This window comes from Equus caballus, chromosome 4 (genome assembly GCF_041296265.1).
Source record: "Equus caballus isolate H_3958 breed thoroughbred chromosome 4, TB-T2T, whole genome shotgun sequence".
Classification (NCBI taxonomy): domain Eukaryota; kingdom Metazoa; phylum Chordata; class Mammalia; order Perissodactyla; family Equidae; genus Equus; species Equus caballus.
The window spans coordinates 46,551,530-46,572,091 of record NC_091687.1 but is presented as its reverse complement, the minus strand read 5'-3'; the positions used below and the strand labels follow the sequence as shown (position 1 = coordinate 46,572,091).

At 36.6% G+C, this 20,562-nt stretch overlaps 1 protein-coding gene across 2 annotated transcripts in view; it reads right to left on the bottom strand.

The window, feature by feature from the left end:
* Positions 1 to 14,792: 14,792 nt before the first annotated feature.
* NXPH1 (neurexophilin 1) overlaps positions 14,793 to 20,562 on the bottom strand; it is a 281,510-nt gene continuing 275,740 nt past the window's right edge. For both annotated transcript variants that reach the window (XM_001494784.7, XM_070264552.1), the window contains one exon: positions 14,793 to 18,910. In XM_001494784.7, the coding sequence (XP_001494834.1) occupies positions 18,149 to 18,910 (762 nt within the window). In that variant the 3' untranslated portion in view covers positions 14,793 to 18,148. The remainder of the gene's footprint in view (positions 18,911 to 20,562) is intronic.

Here is a 20,562-nt window from a genome sequence, read left to right as displayed (position 1 = left end):
AAAACAAATGATAGTGCAAGAGCAACACTCTGTTTAGAATCAGACTTAACTTCTCTGAACCTCAGTTTCACCATCGGTAAAACATGAATGATTGTATCTATAGATCTCACAGCGCTACTTTTAGGATTAAAAGAGTTAACTTACGTAAAATACCTAGGAGAGTGATTGGGACCTAATATACATTCAGTTACTGTTTCTTGCCTTTTCAATTCAGCTATCAAATTGGAAATTGACTACCTACAGAAATTAACAGCTCATATATACTATGTAAGGTTTTTTGGGGTTTTTTTTGGTGAGGAAGAGTAGAAGTGAGCTAACATCCACCCCCAATCCTCCTCTTTTTCGTGAGGAAGATTGGCCCTGAGCTAACATCTGTGCCCATCTTCCTCTATTTTATATGTGGGATGCCTGCCACATCATGACTTGATAAGTGGTGCACACATCTGTGCCCTGGATCTGAACATACGATCCCCAGACCGCCGAAGCAGAGTATGTGAACTTAACCACTCCACAACCAGGCTGGCCCCTACTATGTAAGTATTCTTGTACAACACCTCTAGAGGAAAAAGGGATAAACTAACCGTACATCTGTTTTGAGGCTGCTGATGAGAATTTACCAAAAGATTTTTCCATGTGATTCTGATATTTTATTTTGTTCTGTCTCATCTAAATCAATTCCTTAAAGAACTGGCATATTTTACAGAAAATATGACCCTTCCTAGATTAACACATATGATCTGTTCCCAGCTCCAAACACCATGAAACTAACTGAAAGGCCATATTTCATTGATTAATATAGAAGAAGAAGTTTAATCACACAAATGCCTCTTAAAATTCTTAAACATTTGCAGATAATTGTTTGATTTCCTATAGAATTTAATGAAGCATCAGAACAAAGGTAGAGCGTAAAAGTGATTCCGAAGAAAGAGTATTCTACAAGGAACCAAAATACTCAAATTAGCCTTATCCTCTCCTGATAAGTCCGCTGGAGACAAAGATGTAATTTCTCAAAAGATATGACGAGGCCAACTTCTGGAGCAGAGGCAATTCATGAAAAAGCTGAAAGCTAAAGCCTGTCCACTAACAGCACTCTCAAAAGCTGGGGCTAGAAGTCCTCTACTGATGGGGAATAGGAGTGAAACATCAGAGTATCCACTACACTCAATATATGGCTGTCTATAAGGAACACAATGTGAAAACAAAGCCATGGATAGGTTAATGATAAAAGGATTCTTAAAAAGTACTCTGTAAAAACACTAATCAAAAGAAAAGAGTGACTTCATTAATTTTTTTAAGTATACTTAAGATTTGGAATACTACTGGGAAAATAGAAGGATATTTCATAATGAAAATGTCTTAATTTGCCAGGAAGCTATAACATCCTAAATGCGCATGTACCTAATAATAGAAATTCAAAAGACAGGCATCAAAAAGTGGTAAAAATGAAAAAAGAAACAGATAAAACTAAAATTAATAGTTTCAGGCTTCAACAATCTTCTATTGGTAATGGAAAAAATAGTATGTACAAAGTTGGTAAAGTTATAGAATATTTAAATATTATCAACCAACTTGACATAATTGACAGTATACAACACTATAACAAACAACAGGCCACATATTCCTGTCAAGTACATATGAACCATTCACTAAAACAAACCATATGCCGACCCATAAAATAAATCTCAGTAAATCAGAGACTAAAATCCTGTAGAGTATATTCTCTGACCACAAATGGATTAAAGTAAATATCCATAACACAGATATGTCTGCAGCATCCACAAATATTTAGAAGTTAAACAACATATTTCTAAATATACCATGACCCAAAAATGACAAGGAAACTTAGAAAATATATCAAAACACATCAAAATGTACAGACATATAGATGAATGGGACAGAATAGTGTCCCAAAGTAGACCCCATATACATGTTCAATTAATTTTTGTAAAGTTGTCATGATAATCCAATTGGGAAAAGATAGTCTTTTCAACAAATATTGCTGGAAAAACTGTATATCCACTTAAAAAAAGACATCAACTCTTACTTCACACCACAAACAAAAACTAACTTCAAATGCATCATAGATCAAAACTAAAAAGCCAAAACTCTAAAACTTCTGGAAGAAAATTAAGACTAGACAAAGATTTCTTAGGCAGGGCATCAAAAAGCAGAAACCATAAAAAAAAAGATAAATTGAACTTTGCTCTTCTAAAGACACTGTTAAGAAAATGAAAAGGCAAGCTAAGATTGAGGGAAATTATTTGCAGTACATAAGTGACAAAGTGCCGATATCCAGAATATATAAAGAATTTCTATGACTCAATCATTTTAAAATGGTCAAATAGTTTAACAGACACTTCACAAAAAGAAGATATCTAAATAGCCAATAAGCATCTGAAAAGATATCCAATATCATGAGGGATCATGAGGGACATGCAAATTAAAATTAAAATCATAACCATAATGAGGCACTATTACATATCCACTAGAATTACCAAAATTAAAAAGACTGACAATACCTAGTATTGGGGAAGACATAGGGTAAGTGTAACTCTTAGAGACTGTTGGTGGGAATGCAAAATGTGTAAAGCCACTTTGTAAATGAGTCTATTTTTTTCTTAAAGGTAAACATATCTTTATCATACAATCTACAATTCCACACATAGGTATTTACCTAAAAGAATGGAAAAAATAGGTCCACACAAAGGCTTGTTCACAAGAGTTCAAAGAGCTTTTTTCACAATAGCCCAAAACTAGAAGCAACCCAAATGTCCTTCAACAGGCGAATGTATAAGCAAACTGTAGTATTTCTAAGCAATGGAATGTGCTTGGCAATTAAAAAAAGCAATTGATTCATAAGACACACAAAGAATGAATCTCAAAAGCATAATGCAGAGCAAAGGAAGTCAGACAAAAGAAGTACACACTGCATGATTCCTTCTAGGTGAAATTTTAGAATAAGGAAAACTAATCTATAGCAAGAGAGGGCAGATTGAACGTGGTGGGAGATTGATTACGAAGGGGAGTGAGGGAGATTTTCAGGGTGATGGTCTTATTGCGATGGTGGCAGTTACACAGTTGCATGTAAATTTACTGAACACACATCTAAAAGGATTTCACTTTATTGCACGTGAAGTATACCTCAATAAATGTGATTTAGAAATCTATATTCATTAAGGATATTATTTTACATTTATGACTGACAGCAAATATCACAATCAAACGAAAGTTTTGCAAGCTACATTTGTCTTAATGTGGATTCTCCAGAAGCATTTCCCGACACAAAGATTTGAATGAAAGCAGTTTATACTGGAGGTGATCAAAGGAGGCATCAGTAACGGAATAAAGAAGTAAGGCAGAGGAGGGAAGAAATTCAATAAAGTGTGCTCCATTAAGGAAGTTACTACTGTGGGGTTTGGCGTAACCAGTATATAAAACACACATCGAAGTTATACCACCTGAGGACCACTGGTTGAGGGCTACTCCAGTCGTTGTTGGAAGCTGTCCCTGTGCACCTGCAGAGCATTCTTTCCTGGGCACATCTGGCCTTCTGCACAAGGAGCAAAGCAGGCCCCAGGGGACAGAGAAAGCCTCTGGGAAAAGAAATGCAGGTGCCTGGCAATGGAAGGTTGAGCTAATATCAACTGAAGTAGTGAGAGGAGTGGGGACTTGGGTGGGACACTGTCACTGCTTGCTACAATATTACTGGAAAAGAACACCCAACAATTCAAAGTACATTGCTAATTCAGAAACTTCAGCCATACAGATATTATAGTTAAAGACAATTTTGATTTTCATGTTTACTTTATACTTTCTTTTCCACTTTGTTTGCAAGACTAACACGTCTTTTACAACTTTAAAGATGTAAGCCACAGGAACTGATCACAAATTTGAAAGTCAGGTTTACACTATTCAAATATGCTGGAAAATGTAAATATCATCAAATTTAGTCATCACAAGATTAAGTACACATCAATGTAAAGAAAAGACAAAATAGGAACACAATTTAGAAATGTTCTAATTATTTTTTCCTGCAGTGGTCTTTATGTGGCATAGAATTACATTCTCCCAGGATCAATCATTAGCAACAATATGTTTAGGGATAAATAGGGTATTTAAGACACTTCACTGTTATAACTATCAAACTATTTTTCTGCAACATAAGAACACTAGATGTTATCCTAGAAAGGTAAGAGAATATAAATTCCCACACAGGAAGTGAAAGAATTAGACTTGTCACTGTCTTGTTTTCTTTTTTAATGACACGAGAAGAATCAGCATCAACCAATGGCTATAACAGGCTATTCAACCACGACATATATTTAAATTTCCAAATGAATATAAATTCTACATATTTAATCTCCAAGAGCAATACTTTTGAGTCAATTATCCCACTATGGCCCATTTATATAGATTAAATACATTAGCCAGAGCACAATGACATGCCCAATTACACAATTAATTCATTTTTTCTAACCATATGAATTATTAAGGCTTTCCATTTTGTGATTTGTAGATTCTCACTTTTCAAAGTTTTGATTGCACATTTCTGGAAAATCTGAGTTTAATGTTAGTACTCACAGATTTTGAGAAGGTTTGTAGGACAACAGATAATTCTGATGCCAACATCTGATTTTAAAGTATGCCTCAAATATGTTTCCAGATATTTTAGGATGAGGTAATATTTTAAAGTTTAAATTATTATTTTATTTGCTCAATTTTTATTCAGACGTTAAAAATATATGAAAAATGATCACTTTTTTCCATTCGCATCAAAAATAATTTTTAAAATTACAGATTGCTAAGTACATAATACAGCGGTCCCGCCTTATATGCAGAGAATATGTTCCAAGACCCCCAGTGGATGCCTGAAACTGAGGATAGTACTGAACCCTATGTATACTACGTTTTTCCTATATATAAATACCTGTGATAAAGTTTAATTTATAAACTTTATAAATTAGACACAGTAAGAGATTAACAACAATAAAAAATAATAGAACAATTATAACAACATACTGTAATAAAAGTTATGTGAATGTGGTCTCTCTCTCTCAAAATATCTTATTGTACTGTACTCTTCCTTCTTCTCCTTGTGGTGATATGAGATAACACAATGTCTACGTGCTGAGATGAAGTGAGGGGAATGACACAGGCATTGTGATGTAGTGTTAAGCTACTATTGACCTTCTGATGATTCCTCAGAAGGAGGGTCATCTTCTTCCAGATCTGAGTTGAGGGCAGGTAGCTGAAACCATGGAACATGAAACTGCAGACAAGGGGAGACTCCTGTAGATACACTTTTTAAGTAATCCTCTCTAAAATCTTTCAAAATTTCCCTTGGTTGATAGCTTTGGTCCTTCCCATTAGTGCATAACTCCTTATCACCCAATTTTGTTGTTCTTCAACTTTTTTACTTTTAAAAACTCTTTTGGAAATATGATGGAAAATAGAATCTCTCTTCCAAGAAAAAGGAATATACATACAATTTTTGGAGTTTCTTGGCCTCCCATAAAAGTCAGCTCTGGAAATCCTAACCCATTTTCAAGTTATAGTCAGATCTGCTTAGACATGAACTAGATAACATGAGCTTAAAATTGAACATGAAGAGATTTACATGTAGCATTTTTCTGTTCACTTGTTTCTTCCAATTTACATGAAAGCAAATTTTCAACAATAGATCAATACAAAGACTTATATGAAAAAATTCTTCATGTATTTTTAAAAAGCAACACATAAACAAAGAACTATGCTAATCTCATAATGCTTTAAGAGCCATAAAGTGACTGTCAGAATGGACCCAAAGATGATATTACAGACTTTTTGAAATGTCAGGTTAGTTCTTTTTCCTTCTACGGGTTCCAAAGAGACAGAGCAAACTTATTAGTTGATAGAGATCAGAAGGTTCATGTGTATCTGTAACTTCCAGTTAATTTCAAAGAGGTTTAAAATATGTTTGTCTTTATAAAGCATCTGTGTTTATATGCAATCTGAATTTAAAAAATAAAGAAGGCGTCATTGAATCCTCTCTTTCTCTCACACATCACAACCAGCCCATCTGTCAATCCTAGGCCCCACCGTCGGAATACATCCAGGAGTTAATGATTTCTCACTGCCAATACTGCTACCACTATGGTCTAGATCTGAGGCATCATCACCTCGCACCTGCATTATTACAGTAGCTTCATCCCTGGCCTCCCTGCTTCCACCCTTCCCCCTTATAGTCCATTCTCCCAAGTGCAGTCCGAGTGATCCTTTCAAACCATAGTCACATCAGATCACTCATCTGCTCTAAACCCTCTGAAGACTCCTGTCACATTCGTAGGTAAAGTCCAACTTTTGCTTCATTTCTCAGCTCATCTTCTAAGGTTCTCTCCAGTGCTCACTCTGCTCCACCACTCTAGCCATTTTGCCTTTCCTTAAAAGCACACCAAGCAAGCCCTTGGCTCAGGCATGTACGATTGTTTTTCCCATCCACGGAATACTCTTGCCCTGGATATCCATATGCCTAGCTCCCTCACTTCTTTCAAATGTCACTGTGGAAGAGCCACTTTTCTAAACCAGCAATATGAAAATAAACAAAGAACAACAAAATAGGAATAAACCTCTACACCCTCTCTCTGTCTTTATAGCACTTATTATCACCAGACCATAATGTATTTATTTGGTCAGTTCTGTCTTCTCCCGCCAGATTCTAAGCTACATGATGGCAAGGACTTTGTCACTATTGTTCACTGCTATACCTTAGAACAAATACCAGTGCATTACACATAATAGGCATTCCACAAATATGCGTCAAACGAAAAAGCAAATACTCGAGAGAAAAGTTACACAGATGGCTCAGTACTACTCCCTCTTAGCCTCCTTCATGTCCCACCCCAGAGGCCCAGGAGGCACCACTTTGGAAATTTAGGGATTCTTGGAACATACTCGCAAACCATGACTCTAGTCTAGAAACACTATTGTACAAATATTCAAGTAGGAGCTCCCAGGGAGAGTGGGGAAAGTGTAATTGGAGTGTGGTGGAAGTAGTGTTCGACTTGAAACCTGATGAGTTAGGTTGAGCCCTATTCCCACTGCAGGGCATTTCCCTTGGCAGGGTCCTATAAGAGTTCCTAAAAACTCAGTTCCTTTCAGTGTGTCAGTGTTTGGAATTAAGTTCTACATTTATCCATAAACCGTAAAAATGTGACTGAAAAGGGAGGAAAAAAGAATGATTGAAGGTGTGAGTTGAAAACATTATTTACCATCTATCTATCTCCTTCATATCTCTCTAATTATCCCTTTAATTCAAAACTAGTACTTATGATGTTATTTAAGGCAATAAAAAATTAATGATTTATATTGGGTGGAAAGTATCATAAGGTCACACAATCCTCTCTGCATTTTAATAAATTATTTTGTCCTTCAATATAGATTTCTCTATATTAAAACTCCTCTGTTTCAGAATCACTGTGCCAGCATTGCATCTTCCACAAAACAGATATCAAGAAGTTCTATCAAATGAATGAAATAATATCTGGCAGATGTTACTTTCAAGTCACATAGTCAATTGTGGAATAAATGTAATTTTACCTTTCTATAACTTAATTTTTATCTTAAGCCCAAATTCTACCATATGGAGAACACTAAACTCTCAGCCTATTAAGGCCAATTTCTGTCCTTCTAGGGGTTCTCCCAACTTGTCCCCTAGGTTGCAAAAGAACATTCATGGAGCATATATAACGCCATAGTGTTGGCAAGAGATGGCACCTGATTCTCATTCATCATCAGCCCACGCTGGCCACCCCAGAGATACAGATCTCATCTGGGCTCCAGTAGTCAGGTCTGGTAGATTGCTCCTGCATACTCCTGTCCCAACCTCAAGGCCTCCTGGGTGCACTGGGCTCTGTCAAGTTTATGCCACTCTGGGATACAAAAGAAAATTTTCTGCTGTTCTCATGACACTTTTTATACCCCTTTCCCGACAGCCTAGATACTCTGTACAGCCATCTCAACTCCGCTGCAAGGCTTCTTGTTTCACCAGATTCCATCCCAAAGCAAGTATCTTCTGCTCTCAAATCCCCAAGGCCCCAGAGCACAAGCCTCTTTCCCAGAGACAGGCTGGCATTCATAGTCTTGCCTCCACTAGTGAATTCCTCTTCTTCATAGTGTGAATAAGGAGCACCTGCTCTGAGTGGAGGTAATGAGAGAGGAGGGACTGGTTTGATCTGATCATAACTTATTCCAACTCTACTAGATGTGATGTAGAATTTGTGCCCTTATGCTCCAAAGCCTCCCTTTTGATATACGTAACTCAAGCTAAAAGAAACAAAGCAACAAAGAAACATTTTTTGGTCAAACTCACTAGGTCTGCTACATTTTCAAAAACAAATTTGCAGGAGCAACAGAGGCCTGAATATGAAAAGCTGTATTTGCCTAATTCGAGGAAAACCCACATGTTCCAAAGAGGGAAATGTCTGTGTGAAGGGGTTGGGAGCATGTTCTTCAAAATGTCCTGCATGAATAATATCTGACTGAAAAAAAGAAAGAAAAGAAAAATCTGTGAATTAAAGAAAATGAAGAATGACATTTGTAAACTCAACTAATCCCTTAGTTTTTATAATTTATGTAAAGTAAAATATTATAAATGTTTCAGACTTGAACACAATGTCGCTTTAATGATAAATGCAATTTTCCCTAAAATTTAGGGAAAAATGAAAAGGTGGAGATCAGGCATAGCTAACAATGAAAGGAGAGCTCATAAATTCTTTGTAACATGACAGAATTTGGCCAGGATTCTAGTTAAACCAATGGAGTATAACTTGCCTTCACACATATAATTTCCCTTAAAGAATGGTAATTTTGAACACAAGCAAAGCATGAGTAAGAGAAAAAACTGGAACAAATGTAAGTATCACAATGATAGTCGGAGGGCTACAACAGGAGAAACCATTAAGAGTACTCCAATCCCTGTTTTGTGTGTAGAGCCTGGTCTCTAAAAAACATGAAGAAGTAAAGCCCGAAAATCATTACAATTTTTTGGTGTGTTTGTTTTAAGAATAAGACGTGGCAAAAGAATAGTGAAGCATGTCAGAAAAGAGGATTGAGCCATCTTTCTGAATCTCTCCATCCGTTTAAGCTTTATGCAGAAAATGCCATCATGTGTGTTTGTTTTCCTTCTGTGAAAAAAACCAATTCAAAGTCTGTAGGAGAAGGGCAGAAAGACACATTATGAAATGACATAAAAAGAGTCGACTAAAAACTGTATTAAAATTGTTTGACTCATTTTTGAGGAATGAAGACACATTGCTGAAAGTTTCCTGAACATACAGTAGGATTTGCCGGAGACGAGATTCCTATGCAGAGAACGGGAATTCAAGATTGCATTATACTCTATTCATCCCTGACCTACAACTTTCATACTCATCAAACTCAAAAACACTTCTGGCCCCAAATCAAAATGATTTCACAAAAAGTGGTTTAGGAACAGCACTGGCTGCCACAGCAGTGGCTTGGAATGGGCAATCTGGGGCCGAGCTGGTTTCTGCCGAAGCAGGCACGAGGACTGAATGTGCCACAGGACTCTAAGGGGTCCTGAAAAAAATCAAAGAAAGAGCAAACAGCTGAAGAAAAACAAATGGATTAAATGGATTATTCATCTCTTTTCCATGTAATGATGCTATGCCTATGTTCACATTAAATATGCTACTTTTGCATATAAGTTTTTTCAATGCAACTTGAAAAATGAACAATTAGAGTAATAGAGAGGAGTAACAGTTTAAAAAGTCAGATTTTGGAGTCAAGGAGCTGGGATTTGACTCCTGGATATATCGCTTAAGAGCTGTGCTACTTCAGGCAATTTGCTTCTTGTCTCCAAGCATCAGACTCCTCACTGCAGCAGGTGCCTAATGAGAGTACCTACCTCATAAAGCTGAGGTTCTTAAATGAGGGAACACATGGAAACTGCTTAGCACATGAAATGGTTCATCCTTAACTGTTCAATAACTATTAGCCATTATCAGAGATTTGTATCCCTTTGTCTTTTGGGTGAAGGAAGTAGTTAAGAGAGAATAACCACTGCTTACCTCTCTTAAAAAAGTTGGTGAGGAAATTCCAATTCAAATGGCAACACAGAAAGATCCTGAACTTGCTTCCCCCCACAGACACACCAAATCTATAGCTACATATGGAACAGTATCTTCTGAAGAAAACTAAAAACTAGCAGAGCCACTGCTTCACGTCGGGCAAAAGAGAGGGAAATACACCGAAGCAGGTAGAAAAGGCTAAGACACAATCTCATCATAAACCCCACCCTGGTACAGAGAGCCACAATCGGGAGGGAACACAAAACCTGGAGCTTCTATCTTAGAAGTGAAGGGTTCATACTCTACATTGAGCACCCCAACTTTTAAGATCTGCACCTGAGAGACAAGCCCCCAAAACATCTAGCTTTGAAAACCAACAGGTCCGATGGCCACGAGATCCGCTGGACTGTGGCGAGCTGAGGAATGGTTTTTAAAGTGCTTGTGTGCAGACTCGCCTGTGCAGGGCTCGGCACAGAAGGAGCCCTTCAAAAAACACCCAGAGTTTTCATGAAAGAGGCTAGCATTTGCCAAGTGTAAAGCATCAGACTGAGAGCCAGAGGCCTGCTGGGGTACTCTGCGGAGCGGGGCTGGTGGGCGCCATCTTCACACTCTCCCTCTGCCTTGCTAAAGCTTGCAGACACCATCTTTTTCTTTTTTATTCCGCTTGTTAACATTAAAAACAATCAGAGACCAGCCTTGAAAATTTCCTGAGCAGACAAAACTAGTTTAGTCATACAAACAAAGCTTAACTTAGCTTATTTTGCAAGACGAATTTGACCTGGGTTATTTCTTGTTTATGCCTCTAGAAATCATAAGCAAAACTTAAACTGTTTCCCAAAAGTGATATGAGATAACCACCAGCCAATTCCCTATCATTTAAGAAAATGTAAATATTATAACCAATCACTATGAAGAATAAACAGTCACTACCTTCTCATTATATGAGCCGCTTTATAACAATATACCCCTGAGCCTCATTCCATGTTTTGGTTTGAATGCTTGCGGTTTGCAAACTGTGTTTTTGGTATGTGCATAATAAACTGTCGCTAATTACTGCTTTGATGATTCAATAGCTTTTCTTCTATTATTTCTGAACTTTTGACAATTCATGGCATCAGACGTGGGATCCAGTGAAGACCCTCCACAACCCCAGCAACCTCGAGGCCAGTGAGCAAACAGATGCTGGTACCCACAGAGCCTACTGGGCTTGTTGCTTTCTCACCTACCCTGGAGTTTGAGGGTGTCTCTTGCATCCAAGCTCTGCTTTCTTTGTGTTTTGAACTCTCCAATTTTATTGTACTTACCTGTATTTTGTTTGTTGAAATGTCTTGGTAAGTCACCCTATTCTGTGTTTTGGAACAGCTGCTAAGAAATAGGTCCCCTCATATTTAAGATGTCTTAGGGAATCTAAAGGCAAAGATGGGTGCCACTTGATCTAAAATTCTTTCTCCACTTCCCTCAAAAAACTCCTATTCCCTATATGCATACCCACTCTGGACAGGATCTTGTGCCTTTTTGGAAAATGGGTAAACTGTTCAAGGAGATTCATAGGAAAGACTCTGAAAACTACAGGTTTGATAACTTTAGGATCACAACAACTGAACTAGGTAAGAATTTCTAAGCTCTAATGGAAAACTGATTGATTCATAAAGCTGCTAACCCAAGATGAAGCAAAACAAGAATTAATTATAGGAGACAGAATTAACTGATAAAGATGATTATAATTTTTATGACTTCATTTAAATCATTACTGGTTATTTAATGTTTTGTTTTCCAGATTTAAAGACTGAATCATGAAGAAATAGAAAATCTAACAGACTGATTACTGTTAAGGAGATTGAATCAGGAACCAAAAACCTCCCAAAAGACAAAAGTCCTGGACCAGACAGCTTCACTCGTAAATTCTACCGAACATTCAAAGAAGAATTAATGCTAATCCTTCTCAAACTCTTCCAAATAATAGAAGAGGAGGCAACACTTCCAAACTCATTTTATGAGGCCAGCATTACCCTGATTCCAAAACCAGACAAGAACACCACAAGAAAAGAAAATTACAGGCCAATATCTCTGATGAATATTAATGCAAAAATCCTCAACAAAATATCAGCAGATCAAATTCTATAATACATTAAAAGGGTCATACCCCATGATCAAGTGGAATCTATTCTGAGTATGCAAGGATGGTTCAACATCCATAAATAAAATCAATGTGGTACACCACCTTAACAAAATGAAGGATAAAAAATCATATGACCATCGCAATAGAAGCAGAGAAAGCATTTGACAAAATTCAACATCCATTTACGATAAAAACTCTCAACAAAATGTGTATAGAGAGAACTTACCACAACATAGTAAAGGACATATATGATGAGCCCATAGCTAATATCATACTCAATGGTGAAAAGCTGAAAGCTTTTCCTCTAAGATCAGGAAGAAGACAAGGATGTCCACTCTTGTCACTTTCATTAAAAGTAGTGTTGAAAGTCTCAGTCCGAGCAATAAGGCAAAAAAAAAAAAGACATAAAAGACATTCAAATTGGAAAGGAAGAAGTAAAATTGTCACGATTTGCAGATGACATGATATTATATACAGAAAACTCTAAAGACTCCACCAAAAAAACTGTTATAACTAATAAATTAATTCAATAAAGTTACAGGATACAAAATCAATTTACAGAAATCTGTTGTATTTCTATAGAACAAACAATCCTAAAGTTTGTGTGGAACCACAAAAGACTCCAAAAAGCCAAAGCAATCTTGAGAAAGAAGAACGAAGCTGGAGGCATCACACATCCTGATATATGCACCCCTGTGTTCAGTGCAGCATTACTTACAGTAGCCAAAATATGCAAACAACCTGTGTCCGTTAATGGATGAACAGATAAAGAAAATGTGGTATATATACATATACAATGGAATTTTATTCAGCCATAAAAAAAGAATGAAATCTTGCCATTTGTGACAACATGGATGGAACTTGAAGGCATTCTACTAAGTGAAATAAGTCAGAGAAAGACAAATACCATATGATCTCACTTGTATGTGGAATGTAAAATGCAAAAGCAAGCTCATAGATACAGAGAATAGATTGGTGGTCACCAGAGGTGGGGTGGGCATAACCGGTGAATGGGATCAAAAGGTACAAACTTCTACTTATAAAATAAACAAGTCTTGGGGATATAATGTACAATGTGGTGACTATAATTAATAATACTCCATTGCATATTTGAAAGTTGCTAAGAGAGTAGATTTTAAAAGTTCTCATCACAAGAAAAAAAGTTTTTTTAGCTATGTATGGAGATAGATGTTAACTAGACTTCTTGTAGTGATCACTTCACAATATATACAAATATCGAATCATTATGTTGTACACCTGATATTAACATAATGTTATATATCAATTAGACCTTAATTTAAAAAAAAGTTCATGAAATATTTTCGACTTGCTTAGGATATGTCACTTGACCATGCTTTGTACTAAAAACTTTTATAATATGCAAAAAGAAATTAATTGCAATAATAAAACTGGATTTCAGAAAATTCACAAAGTGAATTTTGACAGTAACTAATGATAGTAGATATTTTACTTTTAAAAAATACTTATTTGACAATAGTGGCATTCTAACAACTTTCTTGCCTTATTTCTTTAAATAGTCACCATCTCAATGGCCAAGTTTACTCCTGTGTTTGAGTCAAGGAGTTTGACCATCAGAGAGCAGTTAACATTCTAGTTGTCTCTTTGGAGCCTTGACATAGGATTAGGAAACAGAAACCAGAGGCTGCTGGGTGAGGATGATGTGAACAGAGCTTTAGCCGTATGCCTAATTCACAGGTTAGAATTTGGGAGAATCAACACCCTGGCACTTCCAATGGCAACAACCATCGCAGTCAATGACAGAAGGTCTCAAATCCTTCTGCATTCATCACTTCTGGGACCTTTAAAGTCATCCTCCAATCCATCAGTGATAAAAGGCATATTCCTGCAAGTGCAGAATTATAAATATTAAAGTGCTTTTGATCAAACTTGGGACACTTGGACAACTACTCAGAAACTGTAGTTTCCTAATTTGAGGCTATTTCTCTAGACGTTGCTCACACAAACAAATTGAAACTAAAGCTCTCTCGTGAGATTTCTGTCCATTGCGTCCTGGTAAAACGAAAAGTAATCATAAATTTGTTACCTAAAAATATTTCTGATGGTATTGGATATAAAACTCAATGATATATCACAATTTTAAATTAAGAAAGATTGTTTTCCTTATGCTCCTAACCCCTGAAATCATTCTTTGATATGCATGGGACTCCTGAGAAAAGCCTGACTTAGCAATCAGCTTTTGAGGATTCAATGCTGGCTACCAAGTTACTCAGTTTTCATCGCCTACAAACTAGGTAAATAGTAATCATTTTTATGCAAATTAATGTTTTTAAATTCATTAAGTTTTTAATATATCTACTGATTTGCATTTAATTTAAATAGAGATGTAAAGATAAATAATAGAAAATAGATTGATAATTGAATAAATGTCAATAACTGTCTGAAACTGCTATATCAATCAAGTGTCTCAAAGGTTTATAAACACAACCATTTGAGTTTGCTTCAGGCTAAAACTTGACATTCAAAGTTGATGGTGGAGATGCAAATTGCTTTTGCAAAGAGCTGTTTCTATTGGTTAAGCTGCTTGTTACATGTAAATCAGTGGGGAAGAGGAAAAAGACAAACACTTTCTCAGGCTTCTCATGATTTTTTTTAATCTATTCTGTGCAAAAATATCGCTTACAGTTTATTGCTGAAGTGTTGGAACATGAAGATTCCCAATCCACAGTCTTAAATCTAACAAGTATCTCCATTACTTGCAGAATAATCACTTCCGGAACTTCAGTACTGTGCTGTTAACAGTTATACCCCTTCTACTCAGGCAGAGCAAGTCTCACAAGAACCATGGACCCAAAAACTGCCCAACTGAAACCAAACCATGACAATTCATTGTTTTCATCATAAACAGATAAACCAGTAACTTGTATCATTTTTCTTCCATGAGGCAAAAAGTTGCAATAATCATTTCTTTTTAATAATTTCAACTTTACTAAAATATTTCTGAAAAGAACAATAGGTGATGACAAACCCATGTTTGCATCAGATGCTATCTATTTCCACCTTGAAGTTTTTTCTATATTTTAGCAAAAGTGTGAAATAATATTTAAGATTCTAGAGAAGGTAATCTCCTTAGTGCAGCTTAAAGTTTGTTTTTTCCAAGTAGCAAATAATTTTCTAGCATAATTAAAACTTAAGTAACCAGTTTGCTGAAGCAACAAGTTGCTCTAATAAAGCTTTTAACCTGAACCTTTGAACCATCGTATACATCATCTTGCTTTTCCTACTTCCTTGCCTAAAACAGGAAGAGTATATTGGATACAAGTAAACTTTCTTTTGAGACAAAGTTCTATGTCCTCATGACTTTTCTGTATTACAGATGTAGGAGTTTGGGATAACAGTGTACAGGCCCAGAAAAAGAGACCTAAAAGTTTGATTTTTAAAAATTGAAATCCTTGTTGGAAGTTTGCTACATTTTCTTTCCATTTTTCTTCTAAAGAAAAACAACAGAAAAATAAATTCAATTTGTTGAATATTAGTTATTTATGTTCTATATGTTTATAAAAATGTAGAAGTGACATTTCATGAGGAGGTTGGACAACAGGGCAGATGGGTTGAGATTAAAGCATATTTTTATCTCATCTTGAATTTTGGATTACAAAAAGACAGATTAGACCACATAAAGAAAGTCACAGTCCACTATCAAATGACCCTAAAAAAATGATTTTCCCCTTCTCACTTATTCCCCTTTTTGCTAAGAGCAAACTAATTCCTAAGTGACCACTTGGATAAATAAACCCAGAATAACAAGATTTATCCATGGCAAATATGTCCCACAGCCAGAACCGAAGAAGCTATTATTGCCTATTGTGCCAAAGAGAGTGCATTCTAACATTAGCTTCCAAATTCCATGCAAATTAATTAACACACTGATGTAAATGGTTGTCTAGATATATTGGAGGACTTTGAGAGATGGACATTTAACAGAATGATATGTCTTTCATTTGTAGTTGAAGGCAATCTTTAGCCAAGTCAATTAGTTCTCACTTTAGAACTCTGTGGTTTTGTTCCCTGTAGTCCTTCTATTATTTTCTATATGAAAACACACTTATCCCTATGCAGTATGAAGGGAAGATGAGAATGGGTTAGTGTTCTTAATTTGGCTTCTTTGGTTAACATTTAAGACTCTTCATATCTCAAACCCCGATTGGTGACTTTAAAAATGGATTACTTTGCATATTTCTTCTTCTGTTTATTTCCTGTGATTATGTACAGTAATTATTTTTAAAAAGAAAGTTTAATGTCCATAAATAATGCTATATAGATAAATTGATTCCATTTGGTATGGGTAAATTGAGCATCGAAGCCCTCCAATGCTATTATAATTTTCTCAGTTGAGTCATTACGGTAGGATCAGGAAAAGTCAGCCAAAATCTTCAGATATCTTGACTTTCTTTCAAAGAAAAAAAATTACCTTCCTCTCAATCCCCCTGTTAATTAGAGACTCTATACAGGAAAAAAAACAATTAGTTATAATTAATTTAGGAGACCTCAGTTATGTCCTTATGCTCACTGATTTCTGATATTCTTGAATAACTAGCATGACAGTAAACCAAAAATGTGTGCAATGCTGTATGCCACAACTGTTTCCCAGGCTTGAGGTTGAAACTCCTAAGTTGTTTTGACTGGGCAACTAATAGCAATTTAGATAGTTCTGTACGAATTTAGACACACGAATTGCAAAGCCATGACTGTATTCCAGCACATTCTTCTTGTCAGAACCATTTAAATCATCATCTTACACAAGTACATATTGAAACTCAACTTTAAGCATTTTATTTTTATGTACATTTTGTTTTGTCCAGAAATAAAATATCTAAATACAGACAGACTGTAATGTTGTATATGTATAGCTTTCAACGATACTTGAGCTGAATAAATGCTTTGTACATTGTTTTTTTTTTTATGGAGTTCACAGCTACGTTGATAGAATGGATTCTTCATATCTTTTTTTTCTTTTTTAACCAATAACAAGCAGAGAGACAAGTACAAGTTAATATTAATAAGCAGCTTGAATAACACTTGGTTAAACTATGTACAATACAAACCATTCATACAAATGAAGACTAGGGTATTGAGTTTGTTACAATATGTGTAGTAAAGATAAGACAGACACTTACAACTTACATGGTGTCTGTCAGGCATTTCCCTTCTTACATAATGATCAGAACCTGTTTCAAGCAACCTTGGCTGGTCTTCACTTTGCACAAGTCCAGTGATTCGTGATGAAAGCTGTAATCCGATGTCTGCCCACATGTAAATTCCAAATGTTTGCTCATCTTTACTGAGAACAGGCTCCCTCCATAGAAAAAAGAGCCATCTTGTATCACCTTGAATGTGCCTACTGTATGCTGGAAAAAAGTTACTACACTTTGTTGTGTTCATAAAATAAAGAATACTGAGCTCTAAAGACACATTTTTTCCATTTTAACAAGCATATACTCCTACAGTAGTATTTACCAGTACAGCTACTCCAAGCAGTAGGAAATGCATGAGTGGGGATTATTGATTAGCATGTACTCAAGACTTTAAAAGAGATTTCCATTCACTGTCAAGTTAATCCTTTTGCTTGATGATAGTTTATCCTGAACCATTATGAGTCAGACAACGAAAGCCCTCTCGACAGGAATCATGACAGATGCAAGCTGAAATGTGTAGGAGTGTGTGTTTGTGTACATCTACGTGTGAGAGCATGTCTTCAAGTGTGACTTTAAAATCTGTGGTGATTTACAACTATACTGAGAGATGAAGCTGACTGGGCAGAAATTACATCAGATTGTTTTCCACTAGCGTATTTGCAGCCGGTTGACGAGAGCAGCAGTGTAGACACATTCCAGGCAACAGATGTGACCTTCTTCTTTGAGGTAACGGTCCTGTCATATGACCTTTAATTCCTCAGGCTTCAGTCTCATCCCCATGTTCATCCTCATCCCGAGGGGAAGTAAGGTGTGTCACTGTGGTAGTTGTAGTCAGGGCACACTTTCTGTACTAGTTTATAGTCTGTACTATAAAAGGAAATGTAAATACAGATCACCTTAAAGGGCTTGGAGCAGAGCCAGGATACATGACTTTGGGTCTGCTCCTGGTAACAGGTTTTTGAAGGGTCATAGTTGCAGAGTGTGTTCTTGGTAGCCTTATCAACCTTTTCATATTCAATGCGACAGTTAAAGGACTTGGAATCTTTGGCATCAATCACGGTTTGTTGTGCCAAGTCGAATTCCACTATTTTCGTAGGGGGCACCAAGCTGACAGATACATTCCCTTGACCAGTGGAATTATGCCTGAAATAAACACTAAATGTCCCATTGCCATGATCTACAATTTTCCCAGTTATCAACAGGTTTAGCTTCACTGTTTTGATGTTGGAATGAAAATCACCCCATCCAAACATTTTCTTAAACTTGCCCGTCTTAACAATGGGCCTTCGCTTGGCCCTAGGCCGAGGCTCTTGAAGGTCTGTGGAGTTCCTCAGCCAGTCCCAGAGGTCTTGTTCAGAATAAGGTTCTGGAGTGTCATATCGCAGGTCTAAATCTGTATCATTTTCTTTGCCACGAAAAGTCTGTGACAGGAGTCGACTGATAGATAAGTCTTTGCTGCTTTCTGTCCATATGTGCTTTAGTGTGGATTTGCTGCTTCCTGATTTTAGAAGTTCTGACTTGCCACCGTTCGTTAAATTGGCACATGTGACCTGAAAATGGAACAGAAAAATGGCGTTTACATCTCTGTATCTGAGAACACCCAACACACAGATCTAAGCCTTTTCTCAGAGGCTCGGAATTAAATGATGACACTTCTTCTTAAAGTACCTTCAGCATCTGGCCAATCTTTATTAAGATGTGATAAAACACCACTTCAATTTTTATGTAATTGTGGGAGTGAGGAAATGTAGGCAGATATAAACCACTAAACATGACTGAAAAACTATGTAAAAACATTGACTTGGACGAGGAAATGGCTAAGTGAATAAACCAAATTGAATTCAAACATAAATCAAACTAAAGTAATTATTTTTAGAACCAAAATTCAAACACTTTTGAAGTAAAATTTTGCAAACCATTGTTATTTTTCTACTTCAAAATTACCATAAGCTTTAAAACCATATGATTCTCTGCAATATGTTGACCAACATCCTATTTAGTAATCCATGCCACAATCAAGTTAGAAAACTTAGTTTTGCAAAGAGACTCTAGTATATTTTAACTGGTCAAACAAAATAACATGTTGATTATCACCTATTATAAGTAAGGGACATATTGCATAAGATGTAATTTTTTATCTTAAAGGGCTTAAAATGCAGCCTGGAAACAGGGACATAAATGAAACATCTAATACACAATGTCTTATAAATAATTGTCATTCTAGAGAAGCAAAACACGTGATCAATGACAGAGAGGTCACTTGAGGTCAGACTGTGACAGTCACCTTCGGAAATTGCTCTCCTGGGATCCCAGTCTTGCCTCTTTGAAAAGAATTAGATCCTCAACTGGACCAGGGATTCAGATATACCATAAATATAATTGATTGATCAAACATCCAAATCTGTACTTGCTTAATTGTTAAGCATTGTCCTCATTGCAGCCCCTATATTTATGCCTTAGTATAAAAGAAATAAATATATATCCATAATGGCCCGATTGGCCTAAAGTTCTGTTCCTGACATGGAGGGCTCAAGGACAGAAGAGAACACAGCCAAGAACCCACAGGAACCAAACCAGCCAATACAGACAAACCTCTTAAGATGTGGACTGACTGTTCTAGGGCAGGGCTACCACAGGGAGTCCTCAGCTGCCCACTAAAAAGCTAAGTTTCACAATAAACCTCTATTGCCAGGCCCTTTCAGAACCTGTTCTGAATCCTGCCTCAGACATGAGCCTGACTACCACTCAGCAGTCTCATTGGACCCTCTAGTCTCCTTCCAAACTATTCTCGAAGTGAGAGGTCAATCCTGGAGAGCTTTTATTCAGGTCCCCTAAGAACTAGAGATGCATTCTAGAGACCTTGCTATAGACATAGCTGTGAAGGCCTCTTGCTATGACACAATCCTGGCCTGAGAATAGCCTTTTTTTTGCCACTTGTTCTAGGAAGACTCTATCCCAATCCCTAGGGAGTAAGAGCACAAACTTTAGGGCCAGACTCCTTGGGATCTACTCTCAGCTCTGCCCCTTCCAAGCTGCATGCTCTTGGTCAAGTTATTTAACCTTACTATGCCTCAGTTTCCTGAATCTATAAAGTGAAGATAATAATGGTACCTACTTCATAGCATTGCTGTAAGGACTGAGTGACCCAGGACATGTAAAGTCTTTAGAAGAGTACCTGGTACATGGGAAGGGCTCAATTAAA